At 43.5% G+C, this 25,052-nt stretch overlaps 4 protein-coding genes across 9 annotated transcripts; 3 read left to right on the top strand and 1 right to left on the bottom strand.

The window, feature by feature from the left end:
• The first annotated feature begins 1,375 nt into the window (after positions 1-1,375).
• On the top strand, positions 1,376-4,441 carry zgc:122979 (uncharacterized protein LOC641576 homolog). Of its 3 annotated transcripts, none has more exons than XM_053411431.1 (4): positions 1,376-1,575; positions 2,204-2,462; positions 2,769-3,307; positions 4,208-4,441. In XM_053411431.1, the coding sequence occupies exons 1-4, from the start codon at positions 1,471-1,473 to the stop codon at positions 4,439-4,441; spliced, it is 1,137 nt and encodes a 378-aa protein (XP_053267406.1). In that variant the 5' UTR covers positions 1,376-1,470. The 3 variants fall into 3 exon arrangements, with proteins under 3 accessions (XP_053267406.1, XP_053267407.1, XP_053267405.1); XM_053411432.1 differs by having other exon boundaries at positions 1,376-1,578; positions 2,222-2,462; XM_053411430.1 differs by having other exon boundaries at positions 1,376-1,578.
• A 1,614-nt stretch (positions 4,442-6,055) lies between these two features.
• On the top strand, positions 6,056-8,028 carry hwa (huluwa). The gene is made up of 3 exons (XM_053411818.1): positions 6,056-6,652; positions 7,432-7,630; positions 7,862-8,028. The coding sequence occupies exons 1-3, from the start codon at positions 6,056-6,058 to the stop codon at positions 8,026-8,028; spliced, it is 963 nt and encodes a 320-aa protein (XP_053267793.1).
• A 1,104-nt stretch (positions 8,029-9,132) lies between these two features.
• On the bottom strand, positions 9,133-13,879 carry atp5fa1 (ATP synthase F1 subunit alpha). The gene is made up of 11 exons (XM_053410875.1): positions 13,748-13,879; positions 12,482-12,557; positions 12,172-12,341; positions 11,694-11,867; positions 11,176-11,342; positions 10,421-10,721; positions 10,106-10,330; positions 9,920-10,027; positions 9,690-9,834; positions 9,445-9,595; positions 9,133-9,366 (listed from the first exon to the last, which is right to left on the bottom strand). The coding sequence occupies exons 1-11, from the start codon at positions 13,805-13,807 to the stop codon at positions 9,288-9,290; spliced, it is 1,656 nt and encodes a 551-aa protein (XP_053266850.1). The 5' UTR covers positions 13,808-13,879; the 3' UTR covers positions 9,133-9,287.
• Positions 13,880-14,739: 860 nt separating this feature from the next.
• ark2n (arkadia (rnf111) N-terminal like PKA signaling regulator 2n) lies at positions 14,740-25,052 on the top strand. Of its 4 annotated transcripts, none has more exons than XM_053410851.1 (5): positions 14,740-14,991; positions 16,030-16,932; positions 21,447-21,617; positions 22,043-22,151; positions 22,356-25,052. In XM_053410851.1, the coding sequence occupies exons 2-5, from the start codon at positions 16,095-16,097 to the stop codon at positions 22,543-22,545; spliced, it is 1,308 nt and encodes a 435-aa protein (XP_053266826.1). In that variant the 5' UTR covers positions 14,740-14,991; positions 16,030-16,094; the 3' UTR covers positions 22,546-25,052. The 4 variants fall into 4 exon arrangements, with proteins under 4 accessions (XP_053266826.1, XP_053266827.1, XP_053266823.1 ...); XM_053410848.1 differs by having other exon boundaries at positions 14,742-14,991; positions 16,027-16,932; XM_053410853.1 differs by lacking the exon at positions 21,447-21,617 and having other exon boundaries at positions 14,742-14,991; positions 16,027-16,932.

Genomic DNA, 25,052 nt, shown 5'->3' with positions numbered 1-25,052 from the left:
ATGTCTCTGTAAAGTACTCTGACCTTTTCAGGGAAACTCAAACAACAGAACTGTTAATCTCAGCTATGTGAAATCAACCTGCACACATTTAAAATAGTTATCGATGGAAACTTTAGGGCAGATTCAATATGTATGGGGAACTGATAGAAAACAGCAAAGAACAGCCTTTACAATTGAACTACTGCCTACTTCCAATCCATTATATTTCATAGGGGAATATTATTAATTGCACTCGATATAAATATTTCTGGTAAATTCTCAGACTAAGTCACATGGGCTTTTTTTCTGCAGGGGTACTTTTGATACTTAAAGTGCATTTTGCTGCAAATACTACTGCTGCTCACGTTAACATGGGTGGCATGGTGGTTCAGTGGTTATGACTATTGCCGCAGAGCAAGAAGATTCCCAGCTTTTCTGTTGCATGTTGTCGTGGGTTATGTTAAACAAAGACTGTAAACTGACCTTATGTATGAATGTGAGTCTGAATTGTTGCTTTTCTTTGTCTGTCGGTCCTTTGATTGGCTGGCAACCTGTCCAGAGTGTACCCGCCTTTCGCCCAATGTCATCTGGGATTGGCTCCATCTCCCTGCATCCCTAACAGGATAAGTTTTAGATAATGGATGTATGGATAATTATACATTTATATTGTGCTTTTAACAGAGCTCAAAGACACTTAACATAGGTGAAAAACATTGAACCAATAGTCAGTCTCTGATATGTTTGGGGAGGGAGACCCAGAGCGAGTTTAGCAGTTTTCTAGTCTTGATGACCACTCAAAGTTTTTTACAGTTTCGTTTTTTCGATCTACCCATTGGGGAGGGGTTTGAATGAAAAGCATCAAGTCTTCATGGTACTGTATCAAAACATACATATTCATCTTATCCAACTTGTGCATTACTTATTTACGTGGAGTTTACTTGACACAGATATGTCACTTTTAAATTATAAGTGAGTTTAAATAACTACAACAGAAGACAGGCTGTTCTCTCACCAGCAGGAAAGTACATATGCAGCAGGGGCTCCATCAGTTATCTGTAGGGGACAGTCTGGAGGTTGTCTGGGCAGCAGCATGGTTGATTTTTTTTTTCTCTGCTTGTCTGGCTGTTCTGTTCTCCTCCGTCTGAGTCGTGACTGTCAGCTTGGCTCTCTGCCTCCAAGAACTCCGGAAGCTAACTCTCCACATGGAGCGAGGAGGCTGAAACATCCGCTCGCTCATCACCGGCAGCGCCCAATGGCTGTGAGGACACCGGCATCCCATGCCGTGCGTGTGTGCTAAATGGGCGGGCCCGGGGAAAGCTCGTCCGCGGTGCGTGGGCGTGTGAGAGGAGAGTAAAAGGAGCTGCCGCGGCCGAGCTTCATCACAGAGCCGAGCAGAGGCAAGAGCGCGCAGAGACTTCAGCACCGGAGCCAGTGGACAGCGACACACAGCCAAACTTAACCAATCCAAACCAATCCAAACTAAAAGACATCATGGTTCTCATCTGGACTCAGTTTGGCGTGAAGAACAAGAATGTCAATGTCAAGTGCAAAGTGCGAGTCATGCACAGGGGGGACAGCTCAGGATCATCATCATCAGCGGTGAGTACATTTCTTTAAGTTTTTATTCGACTTTTTTCCTCATTCTTAAAGCCTGTTGAACTTTTATAGATATCATTTAGGATGTTTAAGCTTAACTCTGAGTATATTACATTAGTTGGTTCGCTGGTGGACCAGCAGCATCTTTCTGTTGCCGTGTGGGTTCATTCAAATTCAACAGTCGCTGATTCCAGCTCAGCCAATCGCTGCTGAGAATCTCTGTCGTTGGGGGAAGTCTTTTGCCCCTCACGCGACTTATACCCCTTTTAGTCACGTTTTGCTTTGCACCAGCCTGTGTATGTGATTGTCTGCACTTGCATAAAGCAGTGCAGGTGAATATATATATATATATACAGCCCATATATGGTGGTGTTCTACCGGAAAGAGTCTGTGCAGAGGGGAAGAGGATTTCGCTGCATATTAATAAATGCTGCACAGCAGGTGATGTGGAGGATGTGCAGCCATTCTGTGCTGTATTATAGGGCATCAATATTTTCATTTATATGCTCATTCGTTGCTCACTTGAGATGACCATGCATGGTTGCCAAATGTGAGAATTTAGGATTTGTGCAATTCTCGGACCAGCTTCTATGCATTGTCTCATGTGTGACTGGTCTTGTTTCTGCAGGAAGGCACCAAGTCTGAGCAGGACACACCCTGCCTGTCCATCAAACCCACGGGCAAGGACTTCTACAAGATCCTGGGCGCCACCCCTGAATCCAATGACGACGAGATCAGGAAGGCGTACAGGAAGATGGCCCTCAGGTTCCACCCAGACAAGAACAGCGAGGCTGACGCAGAGGACAGGTTCAAAGAGATCGCAGAGGCCTACGAGATCCTGACTGACCCCAAGAAGAGGAGCATATATGACCAGTTTGGAGAAGAAGGTGAGAGTGAGATGTGACCCTGTTTGGAGTTACATAGGTTAAAGCATGGCCGCCATCTGGCTAATTACTGTAGCATATGCTGCTGTCATCATCAAGGCTAAATAGTGACATACAGTGGGATGGCTAAAACACTCCCACCCCAATTAAACCAGCTAAACATGTGCAGCATCAACAGCTAAGGGGCTGGTAAATTATTCAGGGAGCAAAGAGTTTTCCGGAATATCCAGTAAGAATTTGCATAATCAGAATGAAGCATCTGATAAATGTAAAGATAGAAATTTAACTGTGTTTTCTCTGTGTTTCCAGGTCTTAAAAACGGAATGTCAGTGTCCATGGCAGGCCAAACCAACGTTTTCCGTAGTAATTTCCACGGCGATTCCCACGCCAACTTCCACGGATCAGAATCCTTCGACATCTTCTTCAGCAAAGACTTGGACGGCGAAGACGACCTCTTCAACCCGTTCAGGCGGTTCCCCTTCAGCCACGTCGGTGGCTTCGAGGGCGGCCTGCGCAGGGGCCAGCGGCGCCTGCAGGGCGACGCGGTGGTGCACGACCTGCAGGTGACCCTGGACGACGTGATGCAAGGCTGCACGAAGCACGTGAAGATCACCCGCCACCGCCTCAACCCAGACGGCCGCAGCTTGCGGTCCGAGGACAAGGTGCTAAACGTGGTGGTGAAGAAGGGCTGGAAGGCGGGGACCAAGATCACCTTCCCCAGGGAGGGGGACGAGACGCCAAACAACACACCTGCCGACATCACCTTCATCCTCAGGGACAAGGAGCACCCGCAGTACAAGAGGGAGGGCTCCAACATCGTCTACACGGCCAAGATCACACTCAAAGAGGTGAGCTTCCTGCATTTACATCCAGCTCTCGTCCATCAGGGATTATAGTTTGTCACCCACAGTGGTCAAGACATTAAGAAGATATGACAAGTAATTTTTCCACCACTTACACCTACTCAGAGATAAACTCAAATCCATCCATCACTTCTTGTCTTTATGTAACTGTTGAATAATGTCAATCAGACCATCTCTGCCAAATACGGGTACTTTGAGATATAGACTCAATACATAACATATATTCTCCTATGGGCATCCGAGCCCCGAGCCTGCAGTGGGACTTACAGACCCCCACTAACTGAACAGCAGCAGTAGGCTGCCACCGCCTACGTTACCTCATCAGCCCCTATGGAGAGAGCGAGAGCAAAAAGCTAAATTTAGCCTCAGCGCTCACTGCCCCCACGAATCCCACTTCACGCTCTCAGCCACTGCGTGTGTGTGTGTGTGTGTGCTGCAGACTCCTCTCCTCTCCCTGTACTAGCTCGTTCCCTCTCTGGCTCTCACTTCTTCCAACCCACACACAGATTAGCAGGGTAGCAGTCACCTCGACTGGCATTTCAAAAGAGCTCCTCCATCTTCCTGTGGCTCCACTCAGTCACCAAAGCACTTAACTCCCACACACAGCCTGTAAATAGAGCAGCGATTATAACATCTGTGGCACCGGTCTGTTGTGTAACGCAGAAAAATGGTTGGTTATCACAAAGACAGACTCTCTATATTTATCCATTATGCAACTTGACACCTTTAAAGATCAGGCATTTAATTGATTTTTTTGTGTGTGTGTGAGTGCAGCCCACTTCATTCCAGTCATAGCGAGGCCACTCAGACAGCGTTATGAAACTTGCTCTAAATCTACCTGCTCTACATGGCTAACTTTTCGACTCCTTCCTGTTGTGTGTCCAGGCTCTCTGCGGCTGCACAGTCAACGTCCCCACGCTCGACAAGCGGATGATGCCTCTGCCGTGCAGCGATGTCATCAAACCCGGTGCCATCCGGCGGCTGAGGGGCGAGGGTCTCCCCATGCCCAAGAGCCCGTCCCAGCGCGGCGACCTGCTGGTGGAGTTCCAGGTGCTCTTCCCCGACCGGATCCCGCCGCAGTCCCGCGAGATCATCAAGCACAGCCTGGCCCAGTGCTAGCCTTCTTGGCATCAAACACGGGGGGGGGGGTTGACGCAGCTTCACCGCGTGTGTATGTTGTTATCAATTCACAAACACAGCCTTGCCCGAGGTGCTAAGTATCACAACCAACCACAACCTCTTATTGTGTTTGGACATGGTAAGCGGCAATGAAGTGAGTTCAGACAGGACTCTGCAGGTATTAGGCTTCATGCACGACAGCTATATGAGGCCACATGAGCAGCGAGTTCACAAGTGATGAACGGGGTCTTTGGTATCTGAGGACGTACTGACTCAATACAGCCTTTCTCTTGAAGTGAAAAGCTTCTCTTTACTGTTATACCTGCAAAAGCTATCGCAGGGTATCAGTGTGCTATTCAAGTCTGTATAGACTTCCTTAAACCTGAGGGGTAGAAACACGTGCAGAGAAAAAGAAAAAACAACTTTTATCATAGTTATATGGTGTTCATATGACTGATCTTTAGCAGTGATTTCTTATAATAGCAACATGTACTTGTGTGCAAAGATCTACTTTGTGTGCAAAATGCAAATACATTGTCTCTAAGAGAGATTCCTCTGTCAAATGTTCTATTGAATTATTTGAAAATGTTTGTATATATTCTGCAAGGAGTCGGCTGACGATGTATTATTACTGGATATTTTGAAAGCATGAAAAATCAATAAAAACAAGAATATGACTTCTGTTTCCTACTCTCACTTTATGATGATTCTGTAGTTTGGGGAATGGTCTGGATTTATACAGCATTTTAAAGTATTGATGATCACTCAAAGCTCTTTTTCAACCACATTTTTATAGTGCAGCACTCCTTCATCACATTACATTTACACAACATTTCATTTAGCTGACGCTTTTATCCAAAGCGACTTACAATAAGTGCATTCAACCCCGAGAGTACAAACCCAGAACAACAAGAATCAAGAAAGTACAATTCCTTCAAAATATAAGGCACAACTACAAAAGTAAGTGCCATTTAAGTGCTACTAAATGGTCAGTTTAAACAATTTTTTTAAAAAAAATTTTATTCAAGGTATAGTCGGAAGAGGTATGTTTTTAGCTTGCCAATGAAGATGTGTAAATGTTCTGCTATCCGGATGTGGGGAGCTCATTCCATCATCACTCAGTCTGTTGCCCAAGGAGACAGGGATCAACCCTTTGCACTCCACAATCAACTGTTATACGTTGCAGCCCATAGAAAGCTCAAGTCAGAGCATGGAGATCTCCCGGGCATCACTGCAGAGCTCTTGGATGCAGTGATGCTGGGGCCCCTGCTGCCACCTAGTGGTCACTCGGTGCCACCACAACACCAAACAGCCGATAATAGGACACACCTGTTGACGTGTAATTTCTGTGGCTACCATCTGAGCCCATGCTGCTACAGTGTCAGATCGAGACCTTTGCTTTGAAAACCCAGACAGCATCAGTCCATGATGATGAAGAGGAAGGGGCTAAAAGATCAAAGGCACATCTGGAGACAGAGTCCCGGCTGGTGTCAAAGTCAAAGAAGTCCACATTGATTGACACATCGATCCACCTGTGCATTGAGAGACAAGCAGAAACCTCAGCTGAGATCAGGGTGTCTCTAAAATCCAGCCCCCTATGTCCCCTGGGATGAAATGTCGCACATAAGTCCGACCACGCCACCCAGTCTGACAGAAGGTTACCCAGTGACAAACCTGACTTTGGTCGTCCTTCTGCTCATCCCCTGCGTGGTCATCCTGCTGCTGCTCAACTGCCTCTTCCTGGGCTACAAGTTCCTCATCCTGTCGAAGGGCAGCGGCGGCAGACAGAAGCGGGAGGACGCGGAGGAGATGCTCCTGCAGTCCGGCCTGCACAGAGTCGGGAGGGCGTCCGACTCGCCCTTTCCCCCGCCGCAGGACGGGAGGAGAGTCTACGTGTCCGTGTCGGAGCCCATCCTGCCGCACCCTGTCACCTCTTCCAGGGCCTCGTCCAGGGAGAGGGCCGGGGTGGAGCAGAGGATCCGGCTCCTGAGGCCGGACGGCGCCACCGGCTCGGGGTCCTTGAGGGCGCCGAGCACCATCAGGGCCACTTCCCCTGCGGCAGGTTTCTGCCCCAGACTGGATCTGGCCTGCGGATCACGGATACACGGCGTTGGCAAAGCCCGCTGGTGCAGGAGCGCTCCGCTTCTACCGCAGTCCAGCGACTCTGAGGCCGAAACCAGAGTCAACCTTGTTCCGCCAAACTCTCCCATGGTGAGTGGTCAGTATCTAAAGGGAACCAGTGAAGGGCCAATGTGACACAGGCAGGTTTACATTTCCGTCATTACCTTTTCTGCATGAATACAAATGAGCTGCAGGGCCCCTGGTAACCTCTTGAAGTTGTGATTGGTTTAAACAATTCAGACATCTGCTCCGAGCAAATATAAACAAACAAAACAGTGAATGTGTTGGATTCTGCCTCAGGGCCTCAAGATAATAATAAAAAGGAGGACCCTTCTTTAGACCCTATTCCTGTCTGTTGGACTTTTTCGGGGGCCCTTAAGGATGGAGATCTGGGTTCCCAGGACAGTTATCTACATTTTCATTTTTCAAACAATTGATAGGTGATCATGCTTGTTTTGATATAAGTCAGTTACTTTATTTGCAAAGGTCCTAATCGTCAATGTGTGATACTTTATCCCATTAATTGATTTCTAGTAATAATGATCCAATATCTTTAAAACTCTAAGTTTCTCTCCTCTTTGGTGCAACAGTTCCCCTTAGTGTTTGGCCAAATTTGTCCAATAAGCCTTTATGAAGCTTGGACTGTCAGCATGTATACGAGTCGTCTGGTTTATTCCAGAAAAATAGAATATGACTTTCCACAGGATCTAAAAACTCGACAACAAATGTTGTTGACCAACACGAGAGAATAGTCAGCAGGATGTAAACCCTGTGGTCTTATTAAACTGAAGACAATAAAAAATCAATTTCCAATGAGCTCCAGCTCTTGAATTCATCTTTCCTGGTTATTTTTCCTGCTTCATTCACAGCAGGAGACAGAACATGTGGGTTTTATTTATCGGAGCAGTGCCTATGAGATGCTGACCGATGTGAATCCAGCTGCCGCAGTGTACGTGTTTGACAAAGTAGACATGGAGTGCGAGTACAACAGCCGTCCCTCTGAGACGTCCTGCCTCAACACATCTGCTGTGGGTCCTGGACTCGACAGCGACTTTGGTGCAAGTGCAGGTACGTTCACCGGCATTGTTCAATAAGACTCAGTAACTAATGCTGCGTCCGACTGGACAAAGCAAGTAGAGCAGGAGTTCGGGATGATTCCATCTTCAGTGGTTGAGTAGAATGTTTACGAGAAATGGCACAGGATCTCCACAGGGGACACAGGAATCACAGGTTTTAAATCAGTACCTGTAACCGCTCTAATGAAACAACTGCTTTATGTGACTCGTGATTTGCGTTCAGGTGTCTCCCTGCGGATTTTGTCAGCAGACAGTGACGGCCTGTCCAACGGTGTGCTGGGTTCAGCCTTGGATTGGGATTATTATGACCCCTGCTACGTCAGGCAGAATAATGTGCCCAAACATAAGCACCACAGGCCGGCAGTTCACACCAAACAGTACTGGGTCTAATACCATCAATGGTTTTAAAGTTTATTTAATTTTATTTAAATAATTTATTTACATATTTTTGTGGAAAGACACAGTTAATGTATTTGTATTTAATGTATTTGTATTTAGTTTGTCACTAATCACTAATCACTGATGTTACACCAGTTCACATTTTATTTATTTATTTGACCACACTGCCACTAAAGTTTATCAATTCTAAATCAAGTACTATGCACTGTTACCTAAATTACTGTTAAACGTTTACTGTGCACTTTTCAGTTCAGCGATTGTTAATGATCGTCACTATTTTGTAAGATAACTGTTCGGTCACCTCCAGATTTCATTATCACACATGTTTAAAATCACTATTATTGTTTGATGTTTTCACTCTAATAAATACAAATTTATATTCTAATTTATTGGCCCATTTCCTTTTTACTGCCTATGAAACGTTTGTTGTACAATAAGGTTTGCAGAAAGAATTTATACTACAGGAAACGGAAATGAGGTTCAGCCCATTATTCTCAGTTTATCACTGCCTCTTCTCTCAAACATGTTTTAAGTACTTGAGGATTATTACCTGGTATCACCAGAGGGGGGCGTTGTAATTTAGTTTGTGCCTTTGTGGGTTATACACTGAATAAACTAACACAAGTAGATAACTCAGGATGCTGAGAATCTACAGCGGGGTTGTGCTTAACTGTGATAATTAGAGATAATATTATTCACCACTTAATGGCAGAAGGTGTCATTTGTGAAGTTTCAAGAAATGAGACTTACTGTCATGTTTTAAACTGGTTAATTATGCAGCTTTGGATTTTATAATGAAAATAGTGTTCTAGTGTGCTGCGTCAACATGCTGGCTTTTAAAAGACGCGTGGGAAGTTTTCAGTGTTGGTATTTAAGTTTGCCGGGGAAGACAGCCGGTAAAATACCAGTGCATCATCATCTGCTTTTTATTTGTTCTGTTCAAAAGAAACATAGTTCAGAGACGGAGCTGTGCACTGTATCCCAGCTATGTTCAGTGTCTTTACTGTTTTATTTTATGATCAGTGAGACTTACAAATTGTGGTGTGGAGATATGTAACCCAAAAACAGTCAACCCATCATTAAGAGGCGATAAAGTCAATTAGTTGGAATACTTTATTCTCTGTTAGGAGATATCTGTACATTTAAGATCAAGTGCCATTTTTTTTTTTTTTTCATAGTTCAAGTTCATAGAAACCATTACTGACAGCACTATGCAAACATGAAAACAACCAGACCATTAAAGCATCACTTTACTCAAAGCTGGAGAGGAAGGTCAGGACAACCTGCTTGAGCTTGGCATCAGATGCCTCAGAGATCATGCCATCAGTCCTGCAACGAAGAAGAGATTAGTTACAAAAATGCAAAAATCACACACATACTTTCCCTTCAAAAAGGTCTTTAACTTACCTAATAGCTGCCAGCAGGTCTTTGTGCTGGCTCAGAACGTGCTGCAGGAACGTACTCTCGAACCTGGTGATCTTGCTTGGCTCCATTTTGTCCAGGTATCCTCTCACACCAGCATAAATGACCGTGACCTGTTCTTCAATAGCCATGGGACCTGAAAAACAAAAGGTAAACCGACACAGTTAAAGACAACTCTAGGCTGTATACATTCTTCATCTTCAGCCCTGAAAAGAACAGCGAATACTCACAGTACTGCCCCTGTTTCAGGAGCTCTGTCAGACGAACACCACGGCTCAGAAGCTGCTGAGTGGCAGCGTCCAAGTCAGAACCAAACTGAGCGAAGGCGGCCACCTCACGGTACTGGGCAAGCTCCAGCTTCATGGTGCCGGCCACCTGACGACGGACAGAATCAACAAGTCAGAATCAAAGAGACCAACTGATCTCAGCTGGGAGATGAGGGAGTGCGAGTGAGTCTGACCTGCTTCATGGCCTTGGTCTGGGCAGCAGACCCGACACGAGACACAGACAGACCGACGTTGATGGCTGGGCGGATACCCTTATAGAACAGCTCAGTCTCCAAGAAGATCTGAGAGAAGAAACATGGTTTAAATACCCGCTCAAGCTTTTTCTTGTGATGAAGTGTGACAACGAATCACACGCTCACCTGTCCGTCTGTGATGGAGATGACATTGGTTGGAATGTAGGCTGACACGTCGCCAGCCTGTGTCTCGATAACAGGGAGGGCTGTGAGGGAGCCGCCGCCGAAGTTGTCATTCATCTTGGCGGCTCTCTCCAGCAGACGGGAATGCAGATAGAAGACATCTCCTGGGTAGGCCTCACGACCGGGGGGACGACGGAGCAGCAGAGACATCTGACGGTAGGCGACGGCCTGCAGGAAGATAGCACAAGGTTGAGTTTAGCTCTAACCTAAACCTTCATAAAAGATTTTATTGCAAAAAAAAAAACTTCAAACAATCACCTGCTTGGACAGATCGTCATAGATGATCAGGGCGTGCTTGCCGTTGTCCCTGAAGTACTCTCCCATGGAGCAGCCGGAGTAGGGAGCAAGGTACTGCAGTGGGGCGGCATCGGAGGCGGTGGCAGACACCACGATGGTGTACTCCATGGCCTTGGCGTCTGTGAGCCTCTTCACCAGCTGAGCCACTGTGGATCTCTTCTGGCCAATAGCGACGTAGATGCAATACAGCTTCTTCTTCTCATCAGTTCCATCGTTGAAACGTTTCTGGTTGATGATTGTGTCGATGGCGATGGCGGTTTTGCTGCAGCACAGATTAAGAGACTAAGCACTGTGGAGACGCCGAACAAACACATCCATGTTGTACAAAGGTGCTTTTTAATTGTGTGTTTTAGGGGGCCGAAACGCTCAGTATAAATTCTCTAACAGTTTCATGGGCTTTCATTTATATCGGGGACAAAAAGAGCCAGGCTTATCATAGAGAGAGGCCTTTATTTCCTATTTCCTCCATGTTTGCCTTTTGTCTTGAAAAACCTATTATAATCTCCATTTCAAGGCATTACGTCTATAAGTGCATCAAGAATCTTGTCTTGATTCTTGCCCTGCAACCCTGAATGATGCTAAACTGCTATGAGTCACATTAAATGTCATGCAGCATTTCCTTTAAAAAGGTAGGTTCTTGATGTGGAAAGAAATAAGTTATGTTTTATTATGTTTTTCAGATTGCTGCATTATTCACTGAGCAAAAATCGTCATACCCAGTCTGCCTGTCTCCAATGATGAGTTCACGCTGTCCACGACCGATGGGCACCAGACTGTCCACGGCTTTGATGCCAGTCTGCATGGGCTCCCTCACAGAGATACGGGGGATGATACCAGGGGCCTTCAGACCTACACGCCTACGTTCATTAGAGCCGAGGGGGCCCTGTGAAGAAAAAAAAGAGACAGCGTTTTAATGGGATCAAATAGTTTCTAATATATGGCAAAAATTCCCTTCTCTTTAGAATTTAAATCAATAGTTACCCGACAAGGTGATAAACTAAAAAGTAAACTGTCATCAACAAATGTGAGAATTTATAATTTGTCTTTGTTTCTCAAACTGAAATTTGAAATGTGGTCTTTAGAAAAGAGTAATCAGAGGTTGTCATCTAATTCTGACATTTTATAGCCAAACTGCAATGGGTGTGTCTACCGAATGCCAATATAATTACTCGAAATTTTAGAACGTGAGGAACACCGAAAGACGACCCATCTTGACAATGAATTCTGTCGTTACCTTTCCATCGATGGCGTTTCCCAGAGCATCGACCACACGGCCCAGGAGCTCTACACCAACGGGCACGTCTACAATAGCGCCTGTTCTCTTGACAACGTCGCCCTCCTTGATCAGTTTGTCGTTACCGAACACCACAACACCAACGTTGTCTGGCTCCAAGTTCAGAGACATGCCCTGAGGAACAGAGGAAACAACAGTTGTTATCAATCTCCCCTGCATTAACATGGCTAAAGTACTGATAACATGTTGGTTGTATTTGATTCTCAAAATGTACAGAGTTTGATGAATAAGTGACATACTTATGTGAGGTATATTTAAACAAATTGCAGTGGCCATGTACTGTTTATTTAAACTTCATGAACAAAAAGAGGTTAAGGGAATATAATCAGGTGCTTTTGAATCAAATATTTCCAAACATTGAAGCTGCAGCCGCCCATTCTATACAGTGGTCAGTATCTAAGAATAACACCAATGTTACCTTGAGCCCAGAGGAGAACTCCACCATCTCCTCAGCCTGGACATTCCTAAGACCGTACACTCTGGCAATACCATCACCGATGGACAGCACGCGACCAGTCTCTTCCAAATCACAACTGGTGTCAGCTCCCAGTATCTTCTCCTCAAGAATGGATGAGACCTCGGCAGTGCCTATAAGGAATGTTCAGCATTATCTTTGAAAACTCCACATGATACAGATTAGTCTTACCCTTGATATTTAGAAAGCTTGATGGCTAATATATCATCAAATGAAATTCATTTTAAACAAGGTAATTAAACTATTCTTGTACCTGTTTTCTGCAGCCATGGGCGGGTAGTGTGTAGACTCTTGGCGCCTACACATGCTGCAGCGACGTTCTTGGATACCTGTGTGCCAATGGGCAGAAGTAAAGGAAAAGATTTTATTAAGTCAAAATAACTTCAACATTTTTAAGCTAACTGAATCCAACTCCTACACGTACAATTAATTAGGTACATCGTATTGCAACAAAATAAATTCAACTGAATGGGTCAACTAATAAATTAGGAAAAACTGATACTATTTTGTATTTTTCATACAGGTATGAAATATGAAAAAACAGTTAAAGCTGTTAAAGTTGCATACATTTAAACAACTAAAGATGGCGGCCAGAACAAACAATACTTCGCTTCATTACCTCTACCAAGGATGGTATGTTTTAATTTGCATTTTATATTGGCTCAGAGAAGAACCCATTCAATTATGTTATGGCGTACCCCCCCCCCCCCCCCCCCTCCTACTACTTTCTTTAACATTGCAGGATAGGACGTTTTGACATTGACATTTTTGTTAATTTCGTTAAAAAAAATTATAGAGATATTGATGAAAACAATCTGGCATATTTAGGAGACTTATAACTATCAGTAAGAGAAATGTGGAGCAGCTTGATTGAATTCAAGGAGACTGGTGGGCCTTGGAGAGGATATGCACTCTATTGAGTGCCATTCTAGTTTATACAGTATGTAACAAAATCAGCGTTTGAAATAAGGTAGATTTATAAATTTTGTTATTACCTTTCAATAATTCATTACTCCGCAACTTCAGAACAGTGGTACGCATTGATTGAGTAGAGGTGAGCAGCTTCCAAATACATTGAATTGTAGATTACTTGTAGAAAATAAAACCTATATTAGCTAACAGTGTCTATAAAACTTACTTAAAGTTAAACATGTAGTTGCCAAGATTTAGCCTGTGAAAGGCATTAGCAGTGGAAGCTGGCATCGGATCGGAGCTCAACCTGACCTTCACTACTGTACTTCGGCCTCGTCATACTCACTGACAATGTCTCACAGGATCAATACAAGGACTAGACATTCATTTTAACGTCTAGTTTCTATTTACGATGCTCTTCATTGTCTGTAAGGAGGTTTGTTGCTGCTGCTGCCCGTCATCTACTAACTTGAACACTGTGTTGAAGGGCCCGGTGCCCTCCGGTGCAAAGACACCGCACCGCCATGACGCTAAATGGAGATAAATGCGACGTTTTTCTGGATGAAGTCAACATAAATGTAAGAATAAAGAAGTTAGAGGTGCTTACAAATCCAGCCCGTCGAGGTAAAGCGCGGGCGAGAGCCGCTGCGACGCGAACTGACAACATGGCTGAGTCCTGAAGTCTGAACTGCCCCCGGAGCCGAGAGAGAAGGATGGCGGACACGGAAGTAGATCCAAAGAAAGGTCACAGTGACCCGGAAGTACTTCTAAAAATAAAGCACCTCTACTTATTTTTATCTTATTTTCCATTTTACATATAATATAAATGAATACGTTTTCGGCTCTTGCACTTAAATTCAAAATATTGTATTAAAAGGCTCTGAAAATAAGTGATTATTTCCCCCCCAACGATACTTTTTGACATTATATTGAAAATTGATAGTGAAATTTAGCTGTTGATGGCAGCCCTAAAAATAATAAATAGTTTGTTGACATGTTAAGTTGAAATAGAAGACAGTGGCTGAAAGTAACCTGTCAGGAAAATCCAAGATAGAACCTCACAGTACCAACTATCTTAATAACCTCAAAATCACATGTATTCTGTTTTATAAGGAATGGTAGTGATCATCATCTAAATTATTGAATGGAATTATTTATAATCAAATCGATAAATTTCTTCCAAAATTACCTTTGGGTCAGAGCATTCTCTTTTATAAAGCATCAGTGCATTTTGTATCTTGACATTAAAAATCAACAAAACAAACCTCTTATCCAGGAAATTGTCTCCGGTGTGGAATTTCTATCTCTGATGCATAAAATCCATTCAAAAGTGTTATATTGGCTGTCTTTATAAATGAATGGAGACATTTCTGATATATAAGTAAAGCCCTTAACATAAGTCTGCTTGTCTTCAGCTGTCATTTCTGTTTTGGTATTTTGTTTTCTGATCCCTGATAAAAATTTACCACCGCATTGAATGACCATCCCTGTGGATTTTGTGTGACGAACAAAGTTTTACCAAAACTGGTGCTGCAGTATTTTCACGGTCTGTAGTATTATTCTCTGACCGTAGGAGGCGCTCGGCCCCGAGCAGCAGGCCGGAAGTGGCGCATGTATCTTTGTGAACGGCCGATGGAGACATTTTAAAATAAACACACAGCTAGCCGCTAACAGGGCTCGCAAAGCTGCGAGCGCACTGCGCCAAAACACCTTCAAATTCTTCCAAGTTCCCCCGAAGTGAAGCGCATTTTGCACGGGGGCGTTTATGCAGCGAAAATCCAAGAGGCCACAAATTACCAAAGATGTGGAAAAGTCTGACGCGGGGAGAAGAAGATTAGAAGTAACATCGCGGTAAGTTTCAACTAGCGCAGCCGATGTCAAATGCTAAGTTGCTTCGGATAACGTTAGCCGCTGACATTATCCTGCCTGTTACACCTCGGGCTGGATAGATGCCGCTTCCATTTATAGGACCCGGTAAGGCAGCTGTCCCGCAACCCGAATATTTTTCCATGACTTGTCTTCTCCTCGCCAAGTTGGCGAGTGTAAGGTTATGGCCGAGGTTAGCTTCCCTACGCAGCTAAAAGTAGGAGAACAGAGCCTGTGATAGCCTCAGCTAGCCGCAGACACAAGTAACTAAAGACATTCATCCAGGCACTAAAATGCATCTCAGTATACACACACGTAGTTTGATGTGATTGAGGAGGTTTAACAGATGTTAGTGAAAACATTTTCTAACTGAGTGAGACGTAAAATAGATTGAAATTTAAAGTAAGAGCAAAACCTAGTCTTCTATGAGCTAATGTCAATGACTAGCTTCATCGATGAATGGTAATTTCTGGCCAGATTGTAACCTCATATTTAAAGTGTGTATTTGTTGGTTCTGCTTAGGAAAAGTCAACAGTTTTGCAACATGTCAACTTAGTACAAAATGTACAAATATGGTGAAAGTCAGTGGTTATGTACGAATTTGAATGGCGAAGAAAACCGGTGCACAGATGCCAACATAGTTGAATTGGAGATCTTGTCATTTAGATCCAAATATTAATTTCTGTGGTTTTTTATTGTTTATGCTGATGAGAATGTGAACATGTATGAGTTAATAATTTTAACAATGCAATAGTAAATACTGCCCTTTAACTATAGCAAAAATTAGACATTCAAAGCAATGGTAAAGATCTTATATTTGACCTTTAGTTCACAGCGGTTTATCCCACGCATGTTTGAAGTAGTTGTTCAAATTCAGACAGCCACGGTGACAGTCCAGTGTGACTAACAATTCTTTACTGAAAGTCTGACTTGTAATACAATATGCAGTAAGTTATCCTTCATTTCCTGACATGTATCCAGTTGCACTGATTTTCACTGTGAATTGTTTTCTTCTTCCAGCAGGTGAGCTCCTATCCAGGCACATTGGTCCATGTTTGTCGGACCTTTGGGCTCTGGGCTCAACTAGGATGAAGATGGCTGATACAGAGAAGGCAGAGGAATTTGTGGATGCTGAGTGCCCCTCAGAGTGCCTTGATGAAGCACAATCAGCCACGGCTTCTGTTCAGGAAGACCAGGACGAACATCTGAAAACGGAGACCACCACCAGTACAAGCTCACCACCAGGGGAAAAAGAGGGAGACAGCCCCTTGAATACGGAGGGTGAGCAGAGCCTCCTCTCCATGCCATGCCTGATGAAAGAGCTCCGCAGAGACTCCCCGGAGTCCCAGAACGCCTCTACAGAAAGCGACAAGCCCGTTTCCCATCATATCTATGAGAGTGACTCCTCAAACCCCTGCATGCTCTCCCCCTCATCCAGCGGCCACCTTGCTGACTCAGATACACTCTCCTCAGGGGAAGAAGGTGCTGCTCCTCCTGCAGGCGGAGATGAAGAGGGCAACATGGAAGCTGTAAACGATTCTGGGCATGCAGGAAGAAAGCAAGCATCTGCCACGACGGCTGGGGGGAGGAAGTCTCGGCGGTCACGTTCCGAGAGCGAGATGCCTCCCAATGCCATGGCCGCAAAGAAGAATCGTTGCCAGTCCAATGTGGTAGCAGCAGGAGGACAGGAAAAACAAACCAACGGCAAACTAGGGAAAGTGAAAGGTCATCGGAGCCAGAAACACAAAGAGCGCATGCGTTTGCTAAGGCAAAAACGAGAAGCGGCAGCACGGAAGAAGTATAACCTGCTGCAGGACAGCAGTACGAGTGACAGCGAGCTTACGTGTGACTCCAGCACCAGCACCTCTGACGATGAGGATGATGACACTTCAGGAGGTAGCAAGACAATCAAGACAGATATTCCAGGTAACATCCAGTGTTCACAACACACAATACATTATCACAGTATCATTGTCTAGAATAGCAGTAGCAGTAGCAGCAGTCACTTAGATATCTTGTGTAAAACACTCTCACATGGTAATGAAAAAAGACACACAGACTAACCCTGTATAACAATCACAGATAATTTGCCATCAGAGTCAAATACAGGCCGTAACAAAAAAAATTCAGGCACCCCAAATCAAACTGACTAATCACATATAGTTCATACTTCATGATATCAGATCAGTATTAGCAATGCTTTGTCTGTTTGTTTTATTGTCTTTTTTCTTATTTTCTCACTCATCTGTCTTCATTCACCCTAGAAGGGCCCATGCCCAGTCACTTGTAGTAGTACAACATCTGTTTAGATTGGAACTTTGTCTTATCGTTGGCATGCTTTGGTAAACTAGTGGTCATTTTTTCAACTCCATAGAATAATAAATACAGAGCTGTGTTACTCGAATCTGTACTGTGGGTTCTGTGATTCAACAAGTGAGCCATTTTTATCCGCAGCCTTTGCTGTCAATAGACGCTGGTGAATGATTTCACTGTGTTGGTCAGAGTTGCAAGACTCTGCAGCGACTGTTCAGACTCTATTTGCTTTAGAAATGTTACCTCATACCAGAAAGTTTAGACCTCAGCCATTTTAAGAGCATGTGTATAGACCATTTAAAAAGATTTTAATAATTGTTTCTATTAAGAGAGGTTCAGTGAGTGTCTGTGTCACCTCAAGACTGCTTGGCATTTAGTATTATTGTGCTTCTCCCACTCTCTCTGCCTGTGGCTTTAAACTATTCCTCAGGTCTGTCGTACACTCCGCTCTGCCTTCACAGGGGGCGACAAAGCTTTTTGTAAACAGGTGGCTCTTTATTTAGAGTTCCATAGCACCTTTGAGAATTCGTATAGCCCTTTTGTCAGCGACTCTAACATATTAATGCATAAACAGCTGTTAGAGTAAATGGATGTTCTGCAAACTGAACTCAGTCACAGAAGTGTGTAATAGGATTAAACGCTGACAGTATTGTCTGCCTGCACATCAGTCCTGTGTTTGTTCCCTCAGTTAATCTAATGTTTCCTGACACTTGTGGACGTGAGTTCTCTGTAAGTAACTGCTGCTTGGTTAATGATTGCTGCTGTTGTGGAAGAAGTCACTATGCAAACTTCAGGCTGATCTTTTCCTGTGTTCCTTACAACATAACCTGTTGGGTTCGTTCAGGTTGTCAGCTTTTCTGTTACTTTAAATTCAGGATTGAAGTGTTGGCGGTTTGTTTAATGAATTATTATTTAGGTCACTTGTTTTTGACATAATAGTCTTTGTAATTAATTTATCTTAAGTGGGTGTGTTTGCCTCAAAGTCTCATCAGTTAACACACTTTTCAAACCGCAGTCCCTGAATATGTCTGCTGAGACATCCAGTTCCTTACTGTAGGCATCCGTTGTACATAAAACGTTTTCAACCATTTTTACATCCCGCACACAGATTTGAGTGCTACAACTGCATGATGTAGTCCATCAGCATGAAAGAGTCGATCTGCACGTAACCAAAACCAAACTGTCATTTTCTCTTTTTAATACAAAAGTCCACCTCCGAAGCATGAAAGTGCTACTGTATTTTCTTATGGCTTGGCCTCAATGTCTTTAAAGCTGGCTTCAGACGTGCATCGGAGAGATCCAGAGTGGGCGCCCAGATTCATGGGCTGCTGGACAGCAGCTCGTGGGACAGGAACGGCATCGGCAGCGTGCTGGAGGAGGCCATGACGCGCTTTGCCGTGATGCAGCGTCAGACCGAGGAGCGCTTCCGCATCTGGATGGAAAAGCTTGCACACCTCGACTCAGACGCGGACTCGTCCAAACGCTCAAGTGACGCCCACGAGGGGCCGCAGCATCACTCCCAGAGGGCACGCCCGTCCCCTCCCAGTTCCTTTTTGCCATCATCTGAGTCTGCAGAGACTATGGCGGCCTACATGTCGGCGCGAGACAACAGTCTCCCCCCCACCCCTATAAACAACAACAACATCATACCCGAAGTGGTCACTCAGAATGGAAATCTAGTTGTTCCAGACCCAGGTCTCTTGAATATTTAGATTTCACCTCTTCACTCTTTTCAGTTTCACACTACGATCTTACCAAGTGTAGAATTAGTTCATACAGAAAGCATGGCAATGGGTAAATGATGCAAGGTCACCGAACAACAGATATATGATCATCAGCGGCTGGAGCTGCTTATTTGAAGATGACTTTGCAGACCTGAGGCCCGAGTGTGTCTGCTGGCACTGAATCACTGTGAGATTTGACTTTCATTCAATCCTTCAACTCACCTGTTTGATTTCTGCAGCATCGGTGACATGGACAAGGGGCAAATCTCGACGAACTGTCGAGTCAGGGCTCTTACTGTATTGCTTATTGTATAGCTTGTTTGATTTTAGTTTAAAAGCTGTACACACATAAACACACACAGTAGCTGAATACGTCATCCATACAGGACTGTGCATTACAGCACCGGGGCGGCCATCATGACAGTGCAAGTTAGGGTGCTGCTGCTTAATAGCATGTGCCTTGTCATTCTGAAAGATTGATTAAGCTTCATAGTACAATTTCTTTAGAAATCAGGTTCAGCACCCTACATTAGCATCCTTTTCCTGAATTATGTAAGCACTTTGCTCATAAATGTTTCAGGAATTTAGAAATCTAATCACACCCTTTACTTTGGTGGCATAGCTTTATTAACATCAAAACATTTACACATAGATATGCCTATAAATATAAATGCAATATACTTACTCACACAATTTCTTGCTTTCTAAGATTATGTAATTAGATTAGACGTGTTTACATTTTTTATATTTGCCTTTCTGTTACATTTGCTGCTATCGCTGCCTGTGTGCAGTAACAGGAAACTAGTGAGGGAGGAATGATTCCCAGCTATTTTTAGTAGCCTATGTGTAGTTTATGGGCATCAGACAAGGAATGGGATTCCTTTTGTTGTAGCTGTTAGCTGCAATGACAAGAGCCTCAAGTTTTCACGCATTATATTTGCCAAGTTCATTTTTTTGTTTTAATTTGCACTGGTCTGCCAGCTTGGCCTGTGTCTCCACAAGGCACCTCGTGTTCCGAAGCTGGACTGTAAACTAAAAACTAAAAGCCCAGGCATCAAACTTACAGATACACAGCAGTACTACAGCTGCAGTGTGGTGCATGGCAATGTTTACTGGTTTTACAAAAAAAAAAAAAAGATCTGGGTGATTAAGTGGCCTTCTCCGGTTCAGATCCTGTGGTCTTTGAGGCGGAGTTACTCCTTCTCAGTAGTCGTCTCAAACTACTTTCACTGACGACCATAGCGTTCTTAACACAGCTAACACTATCGAAGCATCACAGACATTGATGGACTCTTTGGCCTAATCATATTTATAGTTAGGATGTTACAGTGTTTTCTGTATGTGTGTATATGTAGCCCCTTGACTGTCAATTTTACAGACCCTACAGCATCCCCACCTGTTTGCATGTGACTATATTAGTATACAGAATGTGCAAGGCCAAATTAGTTTTCGTCAGCAGCATGTGTGCAACTTTGCTTATGCTGATAAAACGGTTACTGACAGAACATTTTTATCTACTTAGTTGTTTTCTCTTGGCCGAATGGTTTTGTTTCAAATGGTGTGGATATTGGTGTTTTTTGTTTCATACTTTTGCCATTTTGCGTTTAAATGGATCCAACAACTGCCGTCTCGCATTTATTCAAACTGAAATAACCTTTAAATCAACACGGTAACGAGAGCCTCGTGCATACATCACAAGCTGTGTGCATTATAAACAACGCTAAGGACAGTCCATTGTTTACATTAGTCCTTTTTCTATCCTTAATACATGACCTTTTACCATGTGCTCGGTTTCTCTGGTAACCCTGCTACCAATCAGCTATTCATAGGCAGCGTTCTCATAGCCTCTCTCTCTCACACACACACACACACATGTGTCTGGGTAGCTGTGTGTGTGTGTCTCCCAGGGACTCCTATGACAGGGTAGAACAAAGATTTGTGTTCCTGCTCTTCCACAGTTCTTCTTTATTCTGTTCGTCGGCTTTTGTTATCCCACAACGTGTCTCTCGCCGAGTAAGATTTATGTGGAAAGTGTTTTGTAATGACTGTATTCTGGTGTTGTTTCATGTGAATGGCTGTTCCTTTTAAAAGCAATAAATGGAGAGAAAAGACTACGCTGCTGCAAAGGGGTTAATGATGCACCGCAAACACATCCACTCTTATAAAAGCCTCAATCACATGGCTTGACGAAATTGTCATAGATGTAATCGATTGTGTTTTGCAGCCCATCGAGTGCTCTTTCTACTGGTTTACCTTAGCATCTGGTAAAACAGGCTGTTTTCTTGTTTACAAACCCATCCGATGCTGCAGTTAGCAGGACTATGGACGTTTAGTGTCCGATCCAGAGTCCCACTAGTCCCGGGGACGATTTGAATAATGAAGTGTTCTCTTTGTTTCCCGCAGACGGGCCTCCAGTAGTGGGTCACTATGATATTTCAGACACTGATTCTAACCAGGAGAGTATGAGTGTGGAGACAGACCGGCCTACGGTGATAAAGCATGAGCTAAAAACACACAGAGGCCAGGATATGGCAGCTTACTCTGGGTGTGTAAGAGCTCTGAGCTCAATCTCAGGTCAGTTACAAACCCAGTATATCTCAACTGATCCTTTCCACTCCTCTCAGTGAAGACAGGACTTTTAGAGGCATAGGTGTCACGCAGAAGTGGGGAACCTTTCTTATTAATGTCAACAAGACGTCATTGAACGTGCCACTCTGCATCCCACACTGATGGCTTGCATTTTGGGACTATTCAAAGACCAAAAGAATTGACCTTTTAATGCCGGTCTAGCTGGCATTTGCGAAACATGAATGTAATGTCCACAATTTTCTGTTTGTCAGTCAGTCCATGCTATCCGGTCAGTGTCGCAAAACACAAGTGTCAGATTCATCCTGGTCTGTCAAAGCAGCTGCAGTCTTCATGTGTCAGCAGGGCCTGAAGCTCCCTACTGCTGCCAACCCGCCCCACAATGTGTGACTGTTCCTCTTTGTTTGTTTCAGGCCACGTGGAGGCAGGGCTGTCGCACAAGAGTTCTCAACGCAAGAGCCAGATTAACATTGCTTCCTCTGACAGCGAGGTGGAAATAGTCGGCGTACAAGAGAAACCAAGGTAAAGACTTGAAGGGGGAAAAGTAATGTTATCATTTTATACACTAAATATTACAACAGAGTATTAGGGCCACTTACATTGGGAAAAATCTTGAGATCTTGAGAAAGTGAAATATTGAAGGGGAATATTAAAAGATCAAGCTGTCGCCTGCATGAAAATATTTCCCTGCCAGTTTATAAAAGTAATTCATTTTTATCACTCCAGATGCGCCCACCCGTGTGGAGGTGTGATTAAGAGTCTGTCCTCCTGGAAGGAGAGTTCAGTGGAGCAGTTAAACAGCACAAATCAACCCCAGCTCTGGACTACTGTTTCCCCTCAGCCTAACTGGGTGTCCCCTCCTGAAGTGGTGGACCTCACGCTCGACGAGGACACCGGACACAAATACCTTCTTTAGACGACTTGTACACTGAAGACTCCTTGTTTCCTCCTCTCACTCCCGATCCTCACCCGTCTCACCTCGCCTCCATGTTACGGCTGAAATCCTTCCTAGAGTTGCAGCCTCGCCTGTAACCGCTTGTGAACTCTATCAGCTCCAGAGCACTGTTTGTTTGTTTTTTAACTTAATGTTGAACAATCATTTGTATCAAAGCCATTCTGCTGACCTAATTCCCCGGCCCTGGCTCGTCATCTATGAAATTAGCTCTAATATAATGGCACAGCTTTTTCAGTGCAGGTGGAAACATACGTTAAGAGTGATATATTTGTTAATGATAGCAATATCCTCCCTTCATTTGATACCTCAGTTACCCCTTTATAACGGATCAGCTAGTCATTTTGTGTTGTGTGCTTGCAGGCTGTACAGAGAAATTTTCAACTTGCTGCTTGAAAGCGGGTCGGTATCACGATGCTGCCGTTGACCCGTTTCCCAACAGACGCTTGAACAGCGTATTTTTCAGACTGGATTCTGCATTTTTATCTGCAGTCACCTGCGGTCAAGACAAAATGGCAGCTTGTACACTCACTGTTGTACATTTTTGTTTTCAAAAGTCTCACCACTGGTTTCATATTTAGATCTGCATTGATGTCTTTGCTTTATTATACAGTGCCCAGCATCGCACAGCCTGCACTCTGATGATCTGTCCAGTAGTGTTTAGGTTTTGCTTTGTGTTGAAGAAGTGGTTGGACATTTTGGGAAATTAGTATTTCCATTCATTTTCTTGCCAAGAATTTAAATAAGTTTAATAAATATCTTTTTGTGAAATATACAGCCACTAGCTGGTTAGCTTAGCTTAAAACTGGAAACACAGGGAACAGCTCGGCTGCGTCCATAGGTAGCAACCATCACAGGTTCACAGGTCTATGCTAAGCTAAGATAACTCGCTGCTAGCTGTAGCTTCATTTTTAATGGACTGGGCAGTTATGAAGATTTTCTCATCTAATGTGAACCCTCCACCAAAAAGCTAATAATGACATTACTCAATGTTTCTTGCTTTAAATTCACAGTTTTCATTTGCGTTACTGTTAGAATTCACTTTTCCTTCTTCGTGATAACAAATCAAACCACTGGTCATACTCTGTGGGGAAACACAACACAAGCACATTTGTCACAGACACACTACAAGGTAGGACTCATTTCCACTGCAGCAGTACAATATGTGGCAATGGTCTGTGTTTGGCAATAGAACGTCTGTATCTCCTGGTCCGAGATAGATTTTTACGTATGATGCCACGTCTCTGCTGCAGAGCGACGTTTAGTTCTCAGTGATTGTATGACTGCAGGGCTGACTGGATGCACTTCAATGTTTGCATGCACACTCTGAGTGAATGCAAACACCCTTAAACCTCTGGGGACCCCTTTATAACAACTGAGGAAAATGTATCTTCCATGGAATACTGCAAAGCAAGATGGCCTGAATGCCTTGAAATGTGCACTATTTTTCTTTTTAGAATGGTATAAAGCTTATTCTTTTACCTACTATAAAGCAGTGGATTTTTTTGCTATCTCAACAATAAATATTTTAATAATAGATGTGAATATAGCACACGTATAAAAAAAACAGTAGAGGTGGTGTTGAGTTTGTGCCCACGTGTGTCGGGCGTTTATAGAAGAGACATTTTTGTGTATGAACTGTTCTTACCCTGATGCTCAGGGCCTGCTTGCTCTCTTTTCCCTGTGGTCTTATTTTTCTCTCCATGCAGTACTGCAGCCATGCTGATTAATTCGAATTTTTTTTTAATCAACAATCCAACTTCATACACTGTTTTAACACTTGATTTTGTTTTATTGCACATCTACATTCTTATAAGTGATGCTTGAGAACTATAGTCATTATTTTAACGTTCGCTGGTCACCAGAAAAGGGACAATCCTCATTCTAAGCAACTAAACCAAAGTCTAAATGGAATATGTTTTCACTTTGTCATTTTGCCAATTTGAAAATTGCCTCTAGTTTATTCAGGTTAAATTTAGTTTGTTATTTTAACTTTGAAGTCGGTGCAATTTATTCAAGATACAGTTTGTTATTTTGTTCCATTGGCCAGTTGCTTTGTTTTTCCACTATATGCAGCTAATACTGTAGTGTTTATTCTTTTACAGACCACTTCTGCTTGCGAAACCCATGTTGCTCTTGTTCCTTATAGGATTATTATGAGATGTTAGTGAGACGTTGCTCATGTCTTTAGAGGTTTGGTATAGAAAATAAATGGCAGTGATGCCCAACTGTGGTTGCACATTGCATGTTTGGTCACATATTTTAACCTCAAGTCTGATATTACCCTCATTACCAGTAATTTAGCCTCGCTCTTCTGTTGTTTTTTGTTTTTGTTTTACGCTCAGTATTTTAAATTAACAAAAAAGGGTTGTTTATTTTGTTGCTTCAGCAGGTCCTTGACTTCCTTGAAAATATGTCTGTAGAACAAAAAAACTATTTTAAAACTAAATAAATAGAGCATTATTTAATGA

This window comes from Pleuronectes platessa, chromosome 19 (genome assembly GCF_947347685.1).
Source record: "Pleuronectes platessa chromosome 19, fPlePla1.1, whole genome shotgun sequence".
Taxonomy (NCBI): Eukaryota; Metazoa; Chordata; class Actinopteri; order Pleuronectiformes; family Pleuronectidae; genus Pleuronectes; species Pleuronectes platessa.
Note: the sequence above shows the minus strand (reverse complement) of the source record. Positions and strands in the feature narration are given on the sequence as shown.

Excerpts from the sequence above, each read along its gene's own strand:
- ark2n (XM_053410851.1), top strand. The coding sequence starts at position 16,095 with ATGAAGATGGCTGATACAGAGAAGGCAGAGGAATTTGTGGATGCTGAG. Across the intron at positions 16,933-21,446 it reads AATCAAGACAGATATTCCAG|ACGGGCCTCCAGTAGTGGGT; the intron begins GTAACATCCAGT and ends TGTTTCCCGCAG. Across the intron at positions 21,618-22,042 it reads AGCTCTGAGCTCAATCTCAG|GCCACGTGGAGGCAGGGCTG; the intron begins GTCAGTTACAAA and ends TGTTTGTTTCAG.
- atp5fa1 (XM_053410875.1), bottom strand. The coding sequence starts at position 13,807 with ATGTTGTCAGTTCGCGTCGCAGCGGCTCTCGCCCGCGCTTTACCTCGA. Across the intron at positions 11,868-12,171 it reads AGTTCTCCTCTGGGCTCAAG|GGCATGTCTCTGAACTTGGA; the intron begins GTAACATTGGTG and ends TCTGTTCCTCAG. Across the intron at positions 10,331-10,420 it reads ATGACGATCTGTCCAAGCAG|GCCGTCGCCTACCGTCAGAT; the intron begins GTGATTGTTTGA and ends ATCTTCCTGCAG.
- hwa (XM_053411818.1), top strand. The coding sequence starts at position 6,056 with ATGTCGCACATAAGTCCGACCACGCCACCCAGTCTGACAGAAGGTTAC. Across the intron at positions 6,653-7,431 it reads TTCCGCCAAACTCTCCCATG|CAGGAGACAGAACATGTGGG; the intron begins GTGAGTGGTCAG and ends CTTCATTCACAG. Across the intron at positions 7,631-7,861 it reads CGACTTTGGTGCAAGTGCAG|GTGTCTCCCTGCGGATTTTG; the intron begins GTACGTTCACCG and ends ATTTGCGTTCAG.
- zgc:122979 (XM_053411430.1), top strand. The coding sequence starts at position 1,471 with ATGGTTCTCATCTGGACTCAGTTTGGCGTGAAGAACAAGAATGTCAAT. Across the intron at positions 1,579-2,203 it reads CAGGATCATCATCATCAGCG|GAAGGCACCAAGTCTGAGCA; the intron begins GTGAGTACATTT and ends TTGTTTCTGCAG. Across the intron at positions 3,308-4,207 it reads CCAAGATCACACTCAAAGAG|GCTCTCTGCGGCTGCACAGT; the intron begins GTGAGCTTCCTG and ends TTGTGTGTCCAG.